Source organism: Plectropomus leopardus, chromosome 24, assembly GCF_008729295.1.
Source record: "Plectropomus leopardus isolate mb chromosome 24, YSFRI_Pleo_2.0, whole genome shotgun sequence".
NCBI classification, from domain to species: Eukaryota; Metazoa; Chordata; class Actinopteri; order Perciformes; family Serranidae; genus Plectropomus; species Plectropomus leopardus.
Window position 1 is genome coordinate 10,381,255 of NC_056486.1, and position 20,654 is coordinate 10,401,908.

At 42.7% G+C, this 20,654-nt stretch overlaps 1 protein-coding gene across 2 annotated transcripts in view; it reads right to left on the reverse strand.

The window, feature by feature from the left end:
• Positions 1–207: 207 nt before the first annotated feature.
• Positions 208–20,654, reverse strand: part of LOC121963003 (FERM and PDZ domain-containing protein 4-like) — a 52,636-nt gene continuing 32,189 nt past the window's right edge. The window contains exons 4-17 of one of the 2 annotated variants that reach the window (XM_042513360.1): positions 20,008–20,110; positions 18,607–18,652; positions 17,040–17,144; positions 16,662–16,769; positions 14,871–15,002; positions 12,692–12,811; positions 12,087–12,223; positions 11,460–11,586; positions 7,154–7,243; positions 6,849–7,031; positions 6,579–6,717; positions 5,053–6,075; positions 3,148–4,389; positions 2,364–2,405 (exon numbers count right to left, since the gene is read on the reverse strand). In XM_042513360.1, the coding sequence (XP_042369294.1) occupies positions 2,401–2,405; positions 3,148–4,389; positions 5,053–6,075; positions 6,579–6,717; positions 6,849–7,031; positions 7,154–7,243; positions 11,460–11,586; positions 12,087–12,223; positions 12,692–12,811; positions 14,871–15,002; positions 16,662–16,769; positions 17,040–17,144; positions 18,607–18,652; positions 20,008–20,110 (3,560 nt within the window). In that variant the 3' untranslated portion in view covers positions 2,364–2,400. Of the gene's footprint in view, positions 4,390–5,052; positions 6,076–6,578; positions 6,718–6,848; positions 7,032–7,153; positions 7,244–11,459; positions 11,587–12,086; positions 12,224–12,691; positions 12,812–14,870; positions 15,003–16,661; positions 16,770–17,039; positions 17,145–18,606; positions 18,653–20,007; positions 20,111–20,654 lie in introns of both variants that reach the window. The other variant, XM_042513359.1, reaches the window with a different exon arrangement.

Here is a 20,654-nt window from a genome sequence, read left to right on the forward strand (position 1 = left end):
CCTGTATCTTGATACATTGTGTGGAATAATAAATAATTTAAGCACAATATCTATTCCAAAACAGTTGATAATAAAACACAAAAACTTAAAATTTATTAGATATAATTAACACAGTAGTCAATGTGAAATATTTGTAATAAATTGAATGTTTTCTTAAATGTTATTATGCATGTGTTATCATAGTTAAATGTATCTGAATTTGGGGGGGACAGTTTGTTATTTACTGTTTAATATTGTTATTTGAAAATAATCTATGTGCTAAATTATAAAGCAGTGCTAAAAGAGAAATTCTAGTGTCCCTGTACTTTCAACATTTCTAACAAATGTTCCTTTCATGTTGCAAAAACAAAAAAGGAAGAAAAACTGCATCGTAATGCAACAGGGCTGAAATTATTTCACTTTAACAGTCATTCAGAAATTCAACCTAACATTAGGTGGAATTGTATAAATACAATGACAGTCACAATTTATGCACTGGGCTAACAGTGATGCACTTTACTTACATTTCTATGGATACATTATAAATATCTGTGGTAAAACTGCACTTAATGACTTTATTGATCTGAAAGTGAATTCTCTCCAGCCCTGTACAATATTAGAGCAAATTAATCTGAATACTCAATGGCTTCTTGAAACTGCTACGGCAAATGATATAATCATATTGTCTTTATGTACATTATATACATTTTTTTTAAATAAGTTACATAATGCACAGGGTAAAATCTATTAGGTACATATCATATTACAAAGGTCTGTGACAGTATGGCTTTGTAAATTTACATTACAATATTGTCATCAGAAAAAGCAAGTGCAGTCAGATAGGACTGCCTTTCAGCATCATTTTTTCCCCAGTTTTGTGTAACTTTGTGTAACTAATGTTTTTTCCAACTGCAACACTTAATTGATTTTGATATGGAGACCATCCAGACATTATATGAAAAATATATAACTTTTTAAGCTGAATCAAAAATAACTAGATGCTCAAAGACAGACTTCTACTGACTGTGTAGGCCACACTATAAAGCATAAAGAGTAGCCTCTACTTGCTAAGCAGCGTTTTAAGGGAGCGGGTGAGTGCGTTAGCAATGGCCGACATTGTACTGGAGTGGCGGACCAGGGCTTTCACGCTGTGCTCCCCTGGTGCTCCCACAGTTGCAGCCTCAGCCGCTTTTAGCAAACAGATATAGTTCATGACAACCTCGTCAACCTTTGCCACAACTTCTCTCTGTTGGTGAGAGGCTGAGGCTCCGAGCCCCCTCACCAGACACATACAAGCTTCACACAGACAGCACAGCACCTGGAAGCTACATGTCACAGCTAGCAGCATCTCCTCAGGACTACTGTGGGCCTGCGCCATCCTCCGGCACGCCCTGCCTAATTCTTTTGACTCAACAGATAGGAGCTGCTTGTACTGGGATACATCCTGGAGAGGCATCTGAGCTCCACGGTCGTAACGACCCACACTGGATCTCACTAGCGCAATGAGCTCACTGGCGTCACGGCGGACATCAATGAAGCCAGACGGGAAGCCATACATGCGGTCCTTGAGTGCATTGATTCTTGAGAGACGGTCGCTAAAGCTCATGTTATTGAGGACCTCCCCGTACAGCTGCTCCCCAGCTAAATCCACTGCTGAGCCACAGGGCAATATAGCTGATGCAGCGGCACCGCCATTGTCATTATCATTCCCACCACGGCTTCGTCTGGGCCTTTCCCACTCAATGTCATCATCCTCTCCCTCACTCTTACGTTTAAAGAAACAGTAGCTAAAAGGCCCGTTGCATCTCCATGGACTGGTGTCCAGTTTTTGGGAGCCCTTCATGTGTTTATTGTCTTTCTGCAATGGAAACGCCACAGACGCCCTTCGACTATCTACCCGATTGCCTGTAGACCAGCACGTGTGGGAAGATACGGAGCCTTGGGAGTAGCTCTTGGACAACCGCTTCCTTGTCGGCCTCCGCTGGACTTTGGTCTCACCTTGCTGGGGCACAGATGGTGACAGGGGCTGCTGGCTCCGGCTTCGAGTTGGCTTATCAAACAGAACCTCCACGCTACCAGACCTGTCCGTCACATTGCTGGAGCTGCGCTTCAGCTCTCGGCCCCGTTGCAGGCTGTTGCAGAAAGGATCGGTCTGTGGCAGGGTGGGGGTCACAGCCTGGATGTGGTTTGTCCGGGACGAATGGACGGTATCCTGCATGCATCCTGAGTTGCTGGAGCTAGCGCTGGCTTGCAAGGGATTGGAAACAGGAGGTGGTGGGGGAGGTGGTGGAGGAGATGGAGATCGTGTGTTGAGAGTTGGAGATGTAATGCAAGCCCTAGTAGTTGATGTCTGCCTGACAAAAGCTGAGGGGTGGTCCCCCCTTCCTAGTGAGATGGTGTTGGGGTCTGCTCGTTGGCCACTCACACTGGGGGCAGCAGAGAAACAAAGAGAATCATTAGGACGAGAATGAGGAGACTGACGGACTGCATGCTTTGCCCTCGGGTCTGATCTGAACCAGTCCTCAGTGCTGCTACTAGGTTGGCTTCTTGACCGAGGTGGGGGGTGGTTAGTGGCACCCTCGCGGTTTCCACCTGCTACAAATCCCCCATTACGATTCATAGAGCCTTCTTTCTTATACAGTGACAGGAAGTGCTCTGGGTCCATACCACTCCTCTCTAGTTCACTCTCCAGGCCAGAAAAGGAGCTTCTCCTCTCAGTAGTAGCTGGCCTGAAATCTAGACCATCATTCAGTCTCTGAGCATGCATGTCAGGACTTCTCTTGAGTTTGGCAGGAAGCGTTGCAGAATGGTATGACTGTGGATTTTTATTTGCCAGCTGGAAAGCGGTTGCATTAGGGTTTACTAAATTTGGGCTGAGGAATGGGGATGATATGGAGGAAGGCATACATGGGCAGCGAGCAATAGTGTTTCCCCTATTCTTAACCATTTCCACAAGCTGAGGGTTGCTAGTGATAAAGCGTCTGGTGTCCTTTTTTACCGCCCCACCCATGCCTGCACTGTGCAGCTTCCCTCCCTGATGCATCTGGCTGACTGTTAGATAGTTAATCAGTTGTCTGTAGGCCTCGCTGCCTTCCTTTTGGTTCAGCGCCTTAAAAGAGGCCTGTTGTTTAGCATGCAGATCATTGTGGGGCCTCTTGCTCCCAGTACCTGTTGTCTCTTTATGCTTGGACGGTGTGGCTGAGGAGGGGCGGCCTGGTTCAGCCCCAGCAGCGGGAGGGTGAATGTTGGGCAGCATTTTCCGAAGGAGGGTGGGGTCAGCATGAGGGTGGAGGTCTTTTCCCTGAGTGCTCTGGCTGCCACGAGGGATTACAGGTTTGTTATCTTCATAGTTTAGCACCCTGAGTAATGAGGAGGAGGAACTAGAAAGTGGGTGCCTTTGCAAATGGTGGTGTTTCGATTCAACCGCACTGGGGCCGAGGGGTGAGTCAGTTGGGGTGGCGCAGGCGCTACTGTTCGTGCTGCCACCAGCATCCAGCGATGAGCACAGAGAACCCTGGAGTGAACTGTGGGCTTCTCCTTGCAAATTGGAAATCCGTTTTGCTAGATGGTACTCACACAACCGTGCAACACTCTGCTGTCTGGAAATCGGCTGATGCTCGTTTTGTATGTCCGATCCCTGGTCCGAACCTCCTAATCTGGATTTTTTGGTTGGGGACAGCAATGATGCCACAACTAGATGTTCATCTTGCTCAACAGCTGCAGCTTCGTTATCTGCGCCACAGTCCCCCAAGTTGACAGCATCTAACAGGCGATCAGAGGTAGTGGAGGGAGGGCGGGGTATTCTATGATGGTCACGGGGGAGGTTGTTCATTCCAACGCCCTCGGCTGCGGAGTTTTCTACCAAAATAGAATTCTGTCGTCTTTGGCTCTCCCCCCTCTCACAGAACGATGTGCGCTGGTCCAATTCAAGATGACTACGGCTCCCATCACTCCCACCTCGATAACCTTCCCTTGTGCTGAAGGTGTTGTACTTCCCACTAGAGTCTGCAGACTTTTTGTGATGCTTGCCCCCTGGTGTGGTGGAACTTGGGCGCTGGAGAGTGGATGACATGTTAGTCTGGGATCTCACCGTCAAGTTGTCCAGCCCTGATGATGCAGTGTCCAACAGAGGGCTCCGTCTTGGAGGAACTGCTGGAGGCTGAAGGTGCCGTGTTGGACTTCGGGGTTTCTTCTGTATCGTTCCTACTGTGCTGGGTGAGACCGGGAATTCTGTTTTCTCCTCAAGTAAAGGTTGGTACCCTTCCCTTGTGGCCACCAGAAGACGCATGTGGCTCTCGTTTAGCCTGTGAGAAGCTGCCAGTTCAGAGATTTCAGTCATCTCTGAGGAGTTAGTCTCATTGCCGGAATCTGAGGACGACTCTTGGCTAAAGCCTTGAGAAGTGTAAACACCTGGAAGATAAGAGATACAACATTTACTATGGGTCATTAAGCTAACTGCTGTTAAATGTCTACTGTATTTAATATTACACAGACTAACGACAATATTTGAAATGTACCCTCTCAAAGTTCTACCCCCATAGTAACATAGCATATTAACATAACGTGCTAATATTAACTTCTCTACACAGAAGAAAACAGCACTTAGCATAACAAAGTACAACAGGAAAGGGCTGAGTTGTTGGTGTTCTGCCAGGTTTTTTGGAACACAAGGCAAACAGGGGAGGGCATTAGGCAAGGCAATTTGAGGAGGCACATTATACAAATAGCTTCTGTTCTGATGTCATGGATGTGTTTTGGGAATTTGCTAACCTAAGATGTGCAAGAGGTCACAGAGAATTAAAGTTAAAATGTAAAAAACGCAAATGCAAAAAATGATTACAGTAGGGGGAAATAGTTATGACCCAATAATTTTGAACTTTTCTCTGATAAAAAATATCATAAAAAACAAAAATACAAACATTTTTAGTGTTCTAAAATGAGACTCAAGACCACAGACACAGGATTTATTTTGGGTGTGTCATGGTGAGCAAAAAGGACTGAAAAACAATGTTAAACAAAGATGTAAAAGACAGTGATTAAACATTGCTTTGCTTGCATTTGTATTCAACAGACCTGGATTGTTACTGCCGGGTGGTGGTGGGGGAGGCCTCTGTTCAGAGACAGAGAGAGCCTCCAGTGCTTGTAGAGTATTCATGACCGCACTATCCAGCCTCCTCTCCCCTCCCCTGCTTCCTTCCCCCTCCCCATGTGTCGGGATGGCATCAATTAACGACACCGGTATGTCATCGTTGTCCTGTGTGCTTAGCGGCCTTCCCTCGGGTGCTGCGTCCTCATCTGAACTGTCCCGGAAGCCTGGTGGTGGAGCTGCGATTGCAAGATTGAGTGTCTGCAACAGTGTGTCGTCTTCGTCGTCGTCGACGCAGTCGTCTCCCTCAGGGGGAGGCAGTGATGTCAGGTCGATGATGTCATCCGTGGAACCAGAAAGCGTGAGGAAGGAAGCTTTGCCGGCTGCTGTGGTTAACCCCCCTCCTTGGTTGCCACAGTTTCCATCTCCACCTCCTCTGTCCTCACTTACAGGTGTCCCTCCTGTGGAATCTTCTTCGCAGGAAGCATCGTCGTCATCCTCTGCATCGTCTGTTGTGTTATGATAAAACAGATCCCTCAGCAGTGGTTCCTCGCCACCTTCCTCAGTTATAATGTTACTATAGACATGTGCCAGACCACTGAACTGAAATGGCACCCTGTCCTGTGGCCGAAAGTCTGTGTTGTTGTGCAAGTAGGCCGGTCTGTGCTCGGGCACCTCAGGGCTCTCTAACAGTCTTTCATAGCCTGAGTTCTTAGGCTTGTTCAAAGGTGGGTCCCCCCCAAAAATAAATGACACTTTGGCGCTCCGAGGTGAGTCTTGAGGTTTGTGTCTGGTGGCAGGTGGAAGAGGAGGTGGCAACGGACTTCTCCGTGTCCCAGGGTCTCTGTCTTGGTTTTGGGGTTCATGAAAGTAAGGAGAGATGCTGTTTTCTCTCCGTCCGTTGTCCGAATACTCAGAGTCCCTGTTATAGACCTCTCCCTGGCTGGCTGACGGCTCCTCGTTGTCCCCCAAAGATGTGCTATACGGCCACTCCAGGACTCGATCCTGACCTGCAGACAGCAGAAATACAAGGTCTTATTATTTCATGTGTTTTATATTTTATGTTGGTTAAATTTTAATGCGGCTGCCTCCTCTTCACTACACTTTTTGAGTGCGCCACTTCAAGACTTTTGAGGTTTTCTGCTGCACTGTAAAGCATCAATTTTTAAGCCACAAGACTTTTTCTTCTCAAAATGTCTCTGTGGTTATATAGTGTGTGTGTGTGTGTGTGTGTGTGTGTGTGTGTGTGTGTGTGTGTGTGCGCGCGCTCTGCCAGGACAGAGATCCTGCCACTTGTCTCTATAGCATTCATGACACAAGTAAAACTGTGCAGAAAAACATACACTTTTTCATCCAAATGCAAATCAGTTCACTATAATAAAAAAAACAATTGCAATACTGACTGTAAACATTGAGCTGTGAATGACTTGTTGACAGTGCCTTGTTGTAGAAATAAGTAGCAAATCCATGCTATTTTGACTGCACACACATCCAGGCACACAAAATAACTCACTTGTGTCATCCCCTCCTGTGCTATTGCAGTGAGGCATGCTGAAGATAGATCTCCTTGAATCCACTAGGAGGCGGTAGTAGCCTGCTGTTAGGCAGGCCAGGTTCATTGCATCACTGGACTCCATGATTAGTGTGATAGGCTGTGGAAAAAGGAGGCAAACAGAGTAAGACAATGTCAAAAGAGGCAAGAAATAAAGGGGAAAAAGCATATACTATATTTGTGTGGGGCGGAATAAAGTTTGCTTGTACTGTTAGACGGGGCTGTTCTCACCCTGACATCTAGAACATGTAGCTCAAGTCGGACGTTGGTCTCATCCTCAGTGAGGATCTCGATGCGGTTGACGTGGCTGAAATCGGCCAGTAGGGCCACTAGGTTGGTCCGGGTATTGATAACATGACTGATGCCGTAGCGTGGGCCCACTAACAGCGTCACGTCTGTCTGCTTCTCCCCTTGCTGCACAAAGTTGTGTATGCATGTCACAAGTAAAAGTTAAACAATTTTGACATTGAGAGAGATGCAAGGCTCAAGTTTGTTTTCAAACTTTTAAAAATCCTTTCTGGAACTAATGGCCTTACCAAAAGTATTGATTTGAACTCCCTCCCTCCGTAGAGTTTGAGTTCGCTGAGGTACCTCAGGTAATGCACCTTGGCCTGCAAAGCAGTCAGCTGCACAGAGAGAAGTGAAATACATTAGTAAGCATTGCAAATAAAATCACTTTAACCTGAACAGATGCATTTGTCTTCTAATGTCAGGATGTAAAGCACTCTCAAGCCATTTTGGTCTGGACCACTGGTTTTCCATTATATCCCATCATGTCATTTAAATCTGATCAAAATCCAAAGCGCTGCTCCACTGCAGAATATTTTATGGCTTGCTTCTGTGGATGTGAGTTCCTCCGGCCATTTAGGATCAATTGGATTTTTTAAATTCAGACTTGAAAGTACCAAATGTGCATTTTAGCAAAGCACTGATGCTTAAACTGCAAACACATACAGGCACGCGCGCACACACACACACACACACGCACTCATTAAAAAACGTGTGTTTTTTAGTGGCAGTTAGGAACATGTCCAGCCAAGTATGTGGCTAAACAGCCAAAACATGATTTTTTCCTAACCAAGTCTTTTTTTCTGCTAAAAAGCAGACAGCAGCAGACCACTATTCAAGATAACAAAAGCAGGTCATTTTTAACAAGAGTTTGGGACATTTCCAGTCGCTCTTGCGGCAACAAAATCAGGTATTCTTAACGAGTTTGGGACATGACCAGCTGTGTCTGTAGTGACCAACCAGCCTCTTTTTAATAAGAGTTGGGGACACATCCAGCTGCGATTGTAGCAGCAAAAGCAAGTGCTTTTCAACAACAGTTTGGGACATGCCAAGCCATGTTTGCCATACCACATTTTTATTTATTTATTTTTTTAACAAGAGTTCGGGACATGTCCAGCTATATTTGTAGAGACCAAACCAGGCCTTTTTTAAAACAAGAATTCGGGACATGTCCAGCTGTGTTTGCGGAGACCAAACTGGGTATTTTAAGAGACAACATGTCATTTTCCTAACTCTAATCAAGGGATTTTTGTACTTAAACCTAACCAAGTGTTAACCACAGCTTGGTCACATCTGAAAATTGAAATGTAAAAAAAATATCCGCTATACATGAAATGTAAAAATATGCGTAGTTTGCAAAAATGCACAATGCTAAAAATTATTCTGGCGGTTGGGTTATGCTCACAAAGGCAATACATTTGTAATGCAAAAGCTAAGCCTAATGCCAAGCTGCATTCATAGTCACTGACAACATTTGTCAGACTTACATGGTATAATATATATTGCGCATGTTCCTGATGTTGCATCCTAATTTAGAAATATCATCAGTCTCAGCAACAAAAGGCTAATTGGATGTCTGACCTTACCAGACATCTTCATTCAATATAATGTTGTTTATATGAAATTTTTGCTCAGTCTTAACCGCCACCTTTCCACAAAACTGAGTGAGCGGCCTCTTTCAACGAGGGGATGAGTGATAACTTCAAGGCCGTAATAAGAAAGCTAATTTGGAGCGTCAGTGTTTTAAATTGCATGTCAGTTTGTTGGTGTTTCTTTGCCGTATTTCTCCCTAATGAGCAGAGGGGATATCAACTGCCACTGTGAATGCAAATGATTAGCCAGCAAATCACACTGCTCCGGCTTGAAGGGAAGAGCTCAATACCCCTTTGGTATGACTGGCATTCTATGAAAATAAATATGCACAAATATAGAGTTAAGGTGTGTTTAGCGTTTTAACATTCCTTCAACCTTTACGTGAAGCTGTGTTAGGTAGATTAAGTTGGGCACAGAGCAAAGTTAATTTGCCTGCTGATGAGTGATGTTGCCCAAATGTTCAGCTTGAGCGAGTACTTCATGGCTCAGAGACTGCGTGAATCATCTACAGAATATACACATCTTTTTTTCATCCTCTCTTTTAATATGTAAATCCTTTAACCAATCAAAGAGGAGCCCAACCTCTATGAACATACTCTCATGTGTCCTTAACATCAGTTTAACATCCAAACATCTACTGGTTTGAGTTGGAAAGTAGCACTTTTACAGCAGCATACAAAAAAGAAAAATCTGATTCATCCACATGGTGACTAAGGGCGTTGTGCAAACTCTGAAGGGTTTTACACTTTTGACCTCATTATTATGTATGTCAGGCCAGCTATGAGACATTTAACTCAAGGAAGAGATAATTTAATTTGCAATGATCCTTCTTGTCTGATTTATTAATTTTGAAAACTGCTGATTTCACCCTGAATGTGTATGGTGAAATTACAGAAACACAGTGAGCTCAGACTCAAGGATTTTGCGGGTTTTGCAGTAAATCTAACAAAAAGGAAACCCCGCAGAGCACCCGCAAAGGGTGAAAATGCACCCTGAACCACGCTGCAGAGCAAATGCTGGCTCTGTGCTCATGTGATATTTGCACATATGAAAATTCTGTAATATGCAAATCATTTGGTGCAAAATTTGCCCCATTCTATGCAAACAATCCTCATTGTAAAAACAGTCCAATTCACAAAGAGGAGCTCTTACAGTCAGTGAAATTATTGGTGTCTTCAGAGAGTTGGTGGCATCTGAAACACATTTACAATGGGGTGGGCAGATGCTCTTTGCACCCAGGTGTACGCGGGGTGGAACTATGTGGTTATTTACACTTGGGTGTATACTCCTGGGTGTCCTAGAAATACGACCTAAACACCAATGGGTCTATTCAGCTTATCAGCGAAAGTTCATGTTCACAGTGTGCATTAAGCAGCTTTGTAGAACACGACTACTAACTAAGTCTGGCTGCACATTTGTAAGTTTTTTTTTATAAATTCACCACCTTTATCTAAGAGAATATCCAAGATTGGCTAGTATTAACTATGACCTCTTTGCCCTAATTCTAACCACTTCCGACCTCAATTTGTCAACATGATGGGTACTGACCAATCACAACACACAGTGGGATCCAAAATAACATGTCTTAGGGGTGAGTGTAAATAGCAGAAAAGCTGCACAGTGACTATTCCCACCTCGGTGCAAATAAACACTCTGAAAGAGGTGTCACGTCCAGACTTTCCATTGATCATGACAACAGTGATTGTAGCCAGGGACATACTAGTCATACCTAATCTTGAGGATCTAAGGATCTGGCAACTTGTTATTCTGTTTTATTTTACAGTTTTCTTATTGAAAGAAATTCCATGAGCAGAGCTAAACCAGCGATGTGTTGGTTTCTTCTCTACCCTACACTCCTGCTCTGTCTGAGTCACTCAAGCCCCAAGCTCATTCATCACTACTGAAGATCTCAATCTTTGAAAATAGGTCAAAGATATGCAGTGTCATTTTTAAAAAAAAAGGCAAAGTAATTTCCTTAAACAGCTAGGCTCTTCTTAGAAGCAAGGATTAGCCAGGATTAATGCATATTTGGTGCTCTTTTGAGTATTTTTGGCAGTGTTGTGATGTATGTGAGATCAACTCAAAATAAACTACGGGGCCCATGTTCATTGCAATGAACAAACGTGTCACCAACACAAATGTGTTTTTAATAACAGCACAGTGCTGCTGTACTCCCTCAGTGTTTCTTGCCTCATCCACATGCACTTATGATTCAGTATGAAAGCGTTTGTGTATTCTCACAGACTAAGATAGCCCTCCTGTATAATACATTGTCTAACAGAGATTCCCTTGCAGATAACCCTGTTTGCATGACAGCTGATAGTAAATCACTCACTTAAAAGATAATTGTTTTTTTTCAACCTGGCCCATATTTTCCATGTTTTTGTGTCTAAGTGACAAACGTAAGAGAATAAAAATGTATTTGATGATTTAAATGAGGTTTGACAGATTGCAATGAGATTGACATTGCAGCCTATTTCACAGTCTTGCCCAACACTAGACCAGTTACAAAAACTGTTGTTAGTTACCCTTGGAGTTGAAACCACTGCACAGGTTGTTTGTTGTGCCATGCTGCTGATTTGCACATGTCAAACTAAATCTGGGTGTCACAGAATAAACAGACCAGAAGCTGCCTGTATCATTAAAACAGTTTCACAAAGAGCTCAAAAGTTCCGCTCAAGTCGGATCAGCGGCCCCTGACCATGTGTGTGCGTGTGAATATGAATATCTTATTATGCACACAGTTTGATAACACATTAAGCCTGTTATTCACATTAACATTCAAGGTCTGGCTCCACAAAGGGTCTTGGGCTGACAAGGGTGAGAACCTTTACAAGGTTGCGGATGGCAGCGAGGCTATTTTAGGATATTGCATCAGAAAACAGACAGTGTGTTTGTGTGCATATGTGTGTGTCAGAAGTTTATTAACAAGGGCAAAGAGAGACAAAGAGAAGTGCTTACTTTTTTCCCTGGAGGCACGAGGTTCTGGTTGGTTTTGAGGATGTGTGTCAGAGCCTTCTTGATGTTTTTCTCCTTCATGCTGGACAGCACAACAGGAGGCAGAAACAGCGGCAGACCCCACTCCTTTCTGTTGAGCCGAGATTGATTTCAGTATAAAAGACCTTTTTTTTTTTACAATATGTGACTGACTGTGAGGGATTAAAACCTTGAACAAAACTTGAATTTTGTTGGTAAAAATTCTTAACATAAAAGCATCAGCGGATGCCATGAATTCTTTTGAACTGCTTGTTTGTGTGACTTGAAAAACAAATCTGTTTGTGTGAGTGGTTTTTGGATGAGGCCCAATGCTTAGAGGCCTTGTTGACATTTCTTCAGATTATGTGGTTTGATTGTTTAACTAGTAAACTTTGTTTTTAAGATGTCTCCAGCCAAGGAGGGAAACCAGGGCAATGACTCCCTGAATCTGTAAACCCATCAAAAAACTTTTAGAAGAAAAACCCAAACTGTCTAAGTAGGTCTATTATTTATTATTGATGGAGCAGCTCCAGGCTGTACAACCGTTTAACATTACAGATCATGTTTGTAGTGTCAAAACACACCCGCAACTCTATTTACACACAAACTTACTGGATGTATTTCAGGGAAACCTTCTGACTCTGCCTGGTTGTCATCGTGAGGATGTACATCTGCAGAGCAGCCAATCGTAACGCGGCATCATACTTCAGCTCCGGGCCGAACCGCTCCAAGACCACGTCGTTACAACTCTGCGGCAGAGCAGGAAGTTACATAAGATCCGAATGTCAAATATTTTTTCACACTTTGTCAAGTGCATTTCATCTCTGTCGAACGAATCCAAGCGGCAGCACATCCCCACTGAGCTGATATAAGTTCAACCTTTGTGGCTTGAGCTTCCTTCAAAGGGGAAACAGTTTCCCGTCCCTGATGAAGGACTCGGAAGCACAAAACACTGAACTCTGACAAGAAAAGATGATTAGTTTTCTTTCTCTCAGGCTATTTCACTTTCACTAATTATCAAATGAATCCTATGGGGAAGCAATTTATTATTTCAGAGACAAGAGGTTTATACAACAGTGGGCTTATTTGAGGAGTTTATTTGCAAATGGGGATTTTGTCTTGACAGTATCTGTTCTGTAACTTTGTGAATCGTCCCTCTCAAAGTCGACAAGCAGTTTTTACAGAATTCGTTCTCGGACTTCACTGATCTTGCTCACCTGTACATAGAGGTATTCAAATGCCACAGCGTCTCGCCGCAGCAGCTCCACAGGGTCCCTGGGCACGAAGCTGATCCTAAAGAAACACTTCATCTTGTCACAGCCGGGCCTCTGGGTCACCTGGAGGTCAGAGGAAGGAGACAGGAAGGAATAAAGAGAGAACAGATAAACGGAATGTCACAGATGAGTAGAAGTGGCAAATGTTTGAGTCCTTGCACAGTTTCAGTCCAAGTCCTGAGTGAAAGTCAGGAAAGAAAGGTGTGCTATAATTGTAGCAGTAATAGAGGTCACAGCAGCAGTAGAATAGTAATCTTATCTAGCAGTGGCCGGTATTACGAACTGTGAGGCGTGGAGAATGTGGGCATTTTCCAGGCAGAGAGGGTCAGACAAAACACCATGGTGTTGTATTATGGGAACTGTAGAATCTAGTGTTTTAGCAGCTTGAGCCATACTAGGGACTACAAGTCAGGATATGTGAGCCTGAATCGCATCAATGTTGATCTTTCTCCCAATTTAATAGAAGTTTAATACAAAATTAATGGAGAATCAGCACAATTATGATGAAAATAAAGTACTAATTTAACTGAAGAAAAGGAATGGAGATGGTATGAGCAAAATACACATCAAGTCCCCCTCTAGACAGCTTTTAAAGCATGTAAAAATACTCAGCGATGATTCATATTTTGCCTAAAACCTTCTTTCCCACATAAAGAATTGATTTTTTTTAAAAGATATTTTTTGGGTGTTTTTGACTTTAACTGACAGGACAGCACAAGCGTGAAATGGGGAGAGAGAGACTGAATGACATGCAGTAAAGGGCTGAGGCCGGAGTCGAGCCTGCGGCCACTGCGGCGAGGACACAGCCTCTATACATGGGGCGCCTGCTTTATCCACTGAGCCACCAGGCGCCTCAGAATTGAAATTTTGACATCAAACACGTATTTTCCTCCATTCTGGTCACTTCTTACGCAAAAAAATGTACCTTTTCTGTATCAATCTACAGTGTAAATGACAAAATTAATTAGGCCAGTGTCAAATCAAAGACTGTTTCCCTGTCGATATGCGTTTTCTGTATTAGACAGCAATTGGCTTTTTAATTATTGACGTACCTAATCTAGTCTGCCTAGTGTACGTTTGAATCTTGCATATTAGGGAAGCACGCACACCCCACCCTTCACTAGATGAATGTAAAAAGAACACCTCTCCAGAAACAAACTTTGCACATATACAAGTCAGTACAGTCAAGGACAGACATTTTTTGGAGTGGAAGGTGACTTAAAGAACCAAAGTAAACATATTCATTATGCATCAGAACGGCTCATGCCAGTGTTATGTTGTCATACTGCAGCTGAACCATCATATTCTATAAACCAAACATATGTTTTGAATGTAAAATCTGCAGAGAAAGAGCTCTCAAACAAACACTGCGGAATAAAAAGTACAACATTGGCCTTTACAATGTATCGAAGTAGAGTGAGGTATTCCACCACTGCTGATTGCAGATGCAGTTGCAGCACCAGCAGCTGCATTAGTAGTGCCACATGACTGATATTATAACCACTTAACAACCTAAATACATGGTTGTGTGATTCAGCAGCAGTAACCTTGTTACTAAAGCTCTCTGCATTTGATTCGGGTTCTTATTCAAGACAAAAACACGAAATCAGCATCATCTTTTAAATATTGATTACATTTTATGAATTATTGAATATGCAAGTGTAGAAAGAGTGAGGGAGTTAACTTAACATTTCAAGGACTAACAGCCCTCTCCCACACACCTGTCACTAGGACTGACACTCAGCTGTATTGCAGTGAAGTGTATGGTTTTATTAAGCATGTCAGGGACTCTTAAACTGCCATTGTGCGTGCCATGTGTAAAACCTCACATCTGAACTGTGTGGTATGAATATTAAAATTGTCCTCTTGTGATCCTGCAACCTCATTAGAATGTAGCGGGCACTGCGGGTGAGTGTGCGTGTTGTGTGGTGTTTGTGTATTTGTGTGCGTGCGCGCGCGTGTGTGTGTGTGTGTGTGTAGGTGTAATGTGAGCTGTCGCCCCTGCTGTGCCAGCGCTGATAAATGACACTGTGGTCCGAATGCTGCTTGAATACTGAGTGCGTGTGTGTGTGTTTGAGTCAAAAGAGGCAGAGAAAGTGAACAAAGAGGAAACATCACCTACCTGAGTAAGCATCTCCTGTTCATGCAGGAGAAGCAGTTTGCTTCCAGAGCCTTCCGTCCTGTGCTCCAACACCAGGGAGAAGTGCTCGATGCACTTGATTGACAGCTTCTCTTGCAGAGTCAGGATCACATCCTAAAGTAAATGGACCTCATGATTTATTTTTTTTAAAACTGGATGGACATCAGTTTTCTTGCAAAGCATCGAGATGCCTCTTACAAGTATTTAAAGCTTTGAAAAAAGGCAAACAGCAAATTGTTATGAAATGCCCAAAGGATTTTCAAAATAAATAAAAAGGCAATTTGCTTAGGTTTAAAAGGGTTAATAGTCATGCTTATATGTATCATCACAGCGAACTGTTTTTGCAGTTAGTGCACAAGAAATCAGTGTACTTTCAGTTTTGAACAAACATGTAGAGATGCGATATGTGCGGCAAAACATCAATCAGACTGCAATGTTGGAGCACTGCTGCCAATTTAGCCTCACTAATACAAAGCAAAATATTTTCCCCATATTGTTTGTTCTCCAAAATGATTTTTAAAGTTATCTCACCGCCATCTGTCATTTGGTTAAGCCCTTTAATGCTTTCCCATTTCCTTTGTCAATAAATCAATAGTGTGTTTTTCTTATTGGTTTTAAAAGACAACATCACATCTCGATCCTGGCCTCACTCCATAAGCTCCCTGTTCATTTTAAGGATTTTATCACCTTTCAAGCATTTCTGGGTCTGGCCCCAAGCCACATAGCACATAGGACCTAATATGAGCCAGTCTTCAGCCTTAGACCCTCAGGTAGGGCCCTTCTGTCCGTTTCAAAGTTGAGGTTTAAATCCTAATGAAACCTTGCTCCTACAATCAGGGCCTCTCGGCTTTGGAGGGACACGCTTGAGGATATAAGGCTCACAGAGTCAGTTACTCCTTTTGAATCAATTCTTAAAACTCATTTTTATAGACTTGCTTTTATGTTGTCTTACAGATATTTAATGTAAGTTTAGCTTGATTTTGTCTTGCTCTAGTTTGGCTTTCTGTTATTACATCTCCTTCTGTGTATCCTGCTTTTACTTCGTACACACTTTGTCTGTGTGGGGGCACTGCCATCGGGTGTTGCTATGCAGTAGTGTTTGGGTGGATGAAGCATGGCATCTGCATGAATGCCAGGACCTAAGGTTTCCACGCAGAACGTTACATTGCAACACAATGATCAATATTATTTTCTTAACTTTAAACACAACACTAGTCTTTGCTCCTTAGCTGTGCACTGGATGGTTCGTGCCTTCACGTTGGCCTTTCAAAATTGAAAATGAACACTGAATCAGAAATTATCCCTTACATATTTAATATAAACACAGAATTCTAATACGGGTCATTTTTGACCAACCTATGGAGGACTGTAGGTTCCAATGAGGGTTAAGAGGACAAAATAAATTTCATTAATCATCAAACTAAAGACCTTGTTAAGATAACTTTACAGTATTCCCTAAGAAAAGCTAAGAAAAGTAGTGACTCAGCCCTTTTGCTCCCTGATCTACACACCGGGAGCCACGGTGGATCACAAGTCAAAAAATTTAAATGTGCTCTTTGCCACCTTGCCTGAATAAATGAGTTGCTCAAACAAATGGAACTCAAACAGTGATTGAATTTCATGGTCTGTGTGTGTGCACCAAGACACACTAATTTGCACTCTAAATGAATTCCTCCCTTTGTAATTATGGATGCTGCAGAGACTGCTAATTTTGCAGAGTGTGCCATAGGGGGTGGGGCGCACAGAGACACACACACGCGCACACACACACACCTTGATAGAGGTACTGCTGTCAAAGCGAAAAGACTTTGTCTGCCCGTTCTCCAGGTAGACCTTCAGGACATTTGGCATGAACAGAAGAGAGTTGTCCTTCACCGGGTTCTGCAAAGAAGGGAATAGGATCAGTTTTTTCATCCTTTGAGGTCCCCTCAGCAGAAGACAGGTGAGGTTTAATACATGAAATGATTCCATCAAAGTGGCATGTCACAACACATTTTTGTGATTGTCTTATCTGTCTGGCATTCACGGAACTGTCTGTCTTATGAGGTAACCATCTGGCATTGCTTATATGGGTCATACATAAGTGTGTGTGTACATGTTTGTGTGTGTGTGCGTGTGTGTGCGTGTGTGTGTGTGTGTGGTAGAACTGACTGGAACCTGGCCGTTTATAATGACCTCCTCTGCAAAGCGCACTTTGACCGGATTGGACTTGAGCATGGCTTTTTTGGCTGCACTGATGAACGCCGATTTAGGGGACTAAGAGGCAAACGTCCAAAAATTGAGACAGGGAGTGAGAGAGGAAGGACAGGAGAAGAAAGAGACAGACAGACGGAGGGAGGGAGAGAGATAAGAGAAGCATAAACACATGCACAAATGAAGAAGTGGAAAAAAAGGAACATGCTTCAAGCACATTAGCAATACATGTACCACTAAGAAAATCAATAAACAATTAACTCAATGAACTTTCATTTCCTGAAAATGGTTAAGTGCAAACAAGGTCCGACCAAACAATATTTTGTTTACCAGAGACACAACAGAACTCTTCTTGTTGTCAACAAATCCTATTGTCAGACCAAAACATTAGTACGTGTCTTAATACTTTCTGACTCTCTTACCTCGTTTCTTCACACTCAATTCTCCATACCACAGGGTTTCACATACATTCATTTATTTGTGATGGCCTGCAACAATTAAAACGTGCTGCCACTATTTTTGGAGCTGGACTGTGTATTAGGAGTGCTGTTGAAGTCTAAAAGTTTGCATTCGCTCACAGCAGTTGCTCCATCGATCTGATCAGATCTAAATGGATCAACAGATTATCAAACCCTTAAGACGCAAACTGTGGCTGAAAACCAAAAGAAGTCATGGAGAGCTATGTCTGTGCTACATTCACGGACCCGCAAAAGCCTCTGAATTTAGAGAGGGAGCACAGAATGATACAAAGGAAAAAAAGTTTGCCGTCCGCCTGATGTGTCAAGGCCCCTAAATGTTTATCTCGACCTTGAAAACAGCACATGACAAAACACTAACAACAGTCAAAAACTGGGCAAAGTCATTGTGTGATATAATAGAAAGCTCTATTGTTAAAAACTGTTGAACTGTTTTACCTTGTTTTAGACAGTAATGGAGGTGTATGGCGCAGATAAATAAGTATCTGGCTCTATGTACAGACAATAAATGTCAGTGGGATCAGCTTTTTTCTGGCACAATCTTTTCATGGGATTGTTGACAACAAGAAAAGCACTGAATAACACCAGCCTTCTCCTTGAAATGCAGGCCAGCATTTCACAGCTCTGGAGGAGAGTCAAGGCGTACTCCAACTGTGAGAAAATTGCAGGTACAAGCCACAAATCTACACCTCTGCAAATATGATATCAAGGGCAGACACTGCCACCTCTAGAGGTGAATTTATTTTTCAAAATTTTGAGAATTCAGAGAATTGCTGGTTATATACCTTGCATGAAACAGGGGATACTGAGTCATGATGACCATGTTCTGATTTCTGATATGTTCAATGAATGAATGGTTTTTAAGTGAAAGTGGTTTACAAGGCCGAGATAAAGAGAGAGAAACGGAAACGAAACTTCGTATTCAGAGCAGCAACACATCTATATATACAGAGTAATTCTTTCCTCAATTTCATTTCAGCGCTATTTAGATAAACATATCTGATGCATACAAACTGTGCAGCGCATTTCGCAAGAGCTGATTTACTCACAGGATACGGTTGGACAACAGTCAACATGATGGATTCTTTGCAGCTCCTGAAGCGAGAAGACAGCAAATCACAGAGTCAACAGAAATCATCAGAAAGCAACAATCATGGCAAACAACAATGGCAGATAAGGGGAAGGAACTTGATTAGCTTGGCTGAAATGGAATGAGATGCCTTTGGCAATCCCCACTTACAAGCAGACGCAGTTAAAAGTCGAAGGACACACACATACACATACACTCATTAGTTTCCCATTAGAAAAAAAAGTGACAGCATTTCCAGCGAATCGAAACATGACTTCAGTCACGGTTGACAGAGTGCATTGAGATAGCTTTTTCTTTCTTGTTATAAATTCAGAATATTTATTTGTCTTGATGTTATGTGATGATGACTATGTTTGTGTGTTAAGCAGAACTGTATTAACTAAACATTATGCAGATGGGTATAAAGCATGACTAATACTTGGCAAGCACTTTAAAAAAAGTTGCACATAGTTTTGTGAAATTAAAGACGAGATTTTAAAAGTTATGTATGCAACATTCAGAGCATTGATACAGCAGCAAACCACCGTTTGATATGTAAAGATATAGCTGAGTAATGGCATTCTGAGCAGAGCGTATTCACACTACCTCTGCGTGTGTTGTAATATGAGCATCTCTGTGGTTTGCTGTAGTAAAGTGCTCTTTCAGCCTGTGTAGTGCATTTGTGTATCTCGCCGTTATCGGCACGGTGGCGCTGAGTAAGTGTAGTGCTCATCCTCTGATTCCCCCCTGATTAATTATGTTAGCTCTGTCGCCACTGTTGCCAATGTTTAGGGCTGTTAATGGAGTTAGCATTTTAGCCGCCAGCCAGTTAAGGCATCTCTATGTTGAGAACCACGTAGAGACGATATTTTAGCATTTAAAGTATTCTGTCCTTTAATTTTGTTCAAGGATTTAGCATTTAAACCACACTCTGTTTCAGAATGAGTATGCAATGATCAATGGATTTTATAGATTATGACAGTTTAGAGGGTTCCCCAAATTCTCGCTCACCATATACATATCCATCTATCCATGAAGATGGTTTGATTTAAATAGGCTGAGATTTTAAGATATATCCACCTCTGCCGCTTTAAAGGTGAACACCACTTTGTTTTTGGTATTCACATCATTAAAAAAATGATGATTCAAGAATAAAACAGGTGAAGGGATCTCTCAGCATCCAGACAGATAAAAGTCCAACAATGTGCATGGCTGGCTGGACACCATTATATAGGTGAACCGGCCCTTCAAATTTGAGCCATTAAACGTAAGCACGGGTTTGGGTAAGGATTTCTTTTGTATTTCTCTGCCTGAGTAACCTCAAATACTTCGGCTTTGATTCTGATGTATCACAGTGTCCCCGAAGGTTTTTTGTATTCACCTGACAAGGTCGATGACTCGTTCTCTTGGAGCTGAGCTGACGGCCTCATCGTTGATCATGATGATCTCATCCCCAGGCAACAGCTTCCCCTCTGATGGACCACCTATATGCACAAAAACACATGCAAACAAGCCGTAGTCGACCAAACAGCAAATTGAGTTTCACTCTGTCAGCCAAAGGTTGTCTAGATATTTATCGGTGCAGCTGAATGAATACTGCAAATGTGTGTGTGTGTGTGTGTGTGTGATTTTGTAAAAAATGGATATGGTGTGATAATTGATAAACAGCTGCGTCCTCAAGCACATATATTCCTTTGCTTGGCCAAAAACTCCTAATACAATATTCATTAGTTCAATTGTCTGCTTGGAATTCAGTGCCGATTGATCAGTGAGATGCCTAATCACTGTGTGTGTGTCTGTGCTGCCGCTGAAGCTGAAGCTGACGGCTGATAGGAGACTGTAGGCAGTGGTTTGGCACTAATTTGGCAATGAGCCAATCAACCAAAAAATAAACAACGGTTCCAACTTAAAATAAATTTGTGTTTATTTTGTTTCTTGCATGGGGTCAATAGTGCTTACTTGCGCAATCATGGGCTGGAGAAGCCAACAGTCTGCATGGTGTCCTTCTAAACAATCATTACAACGACT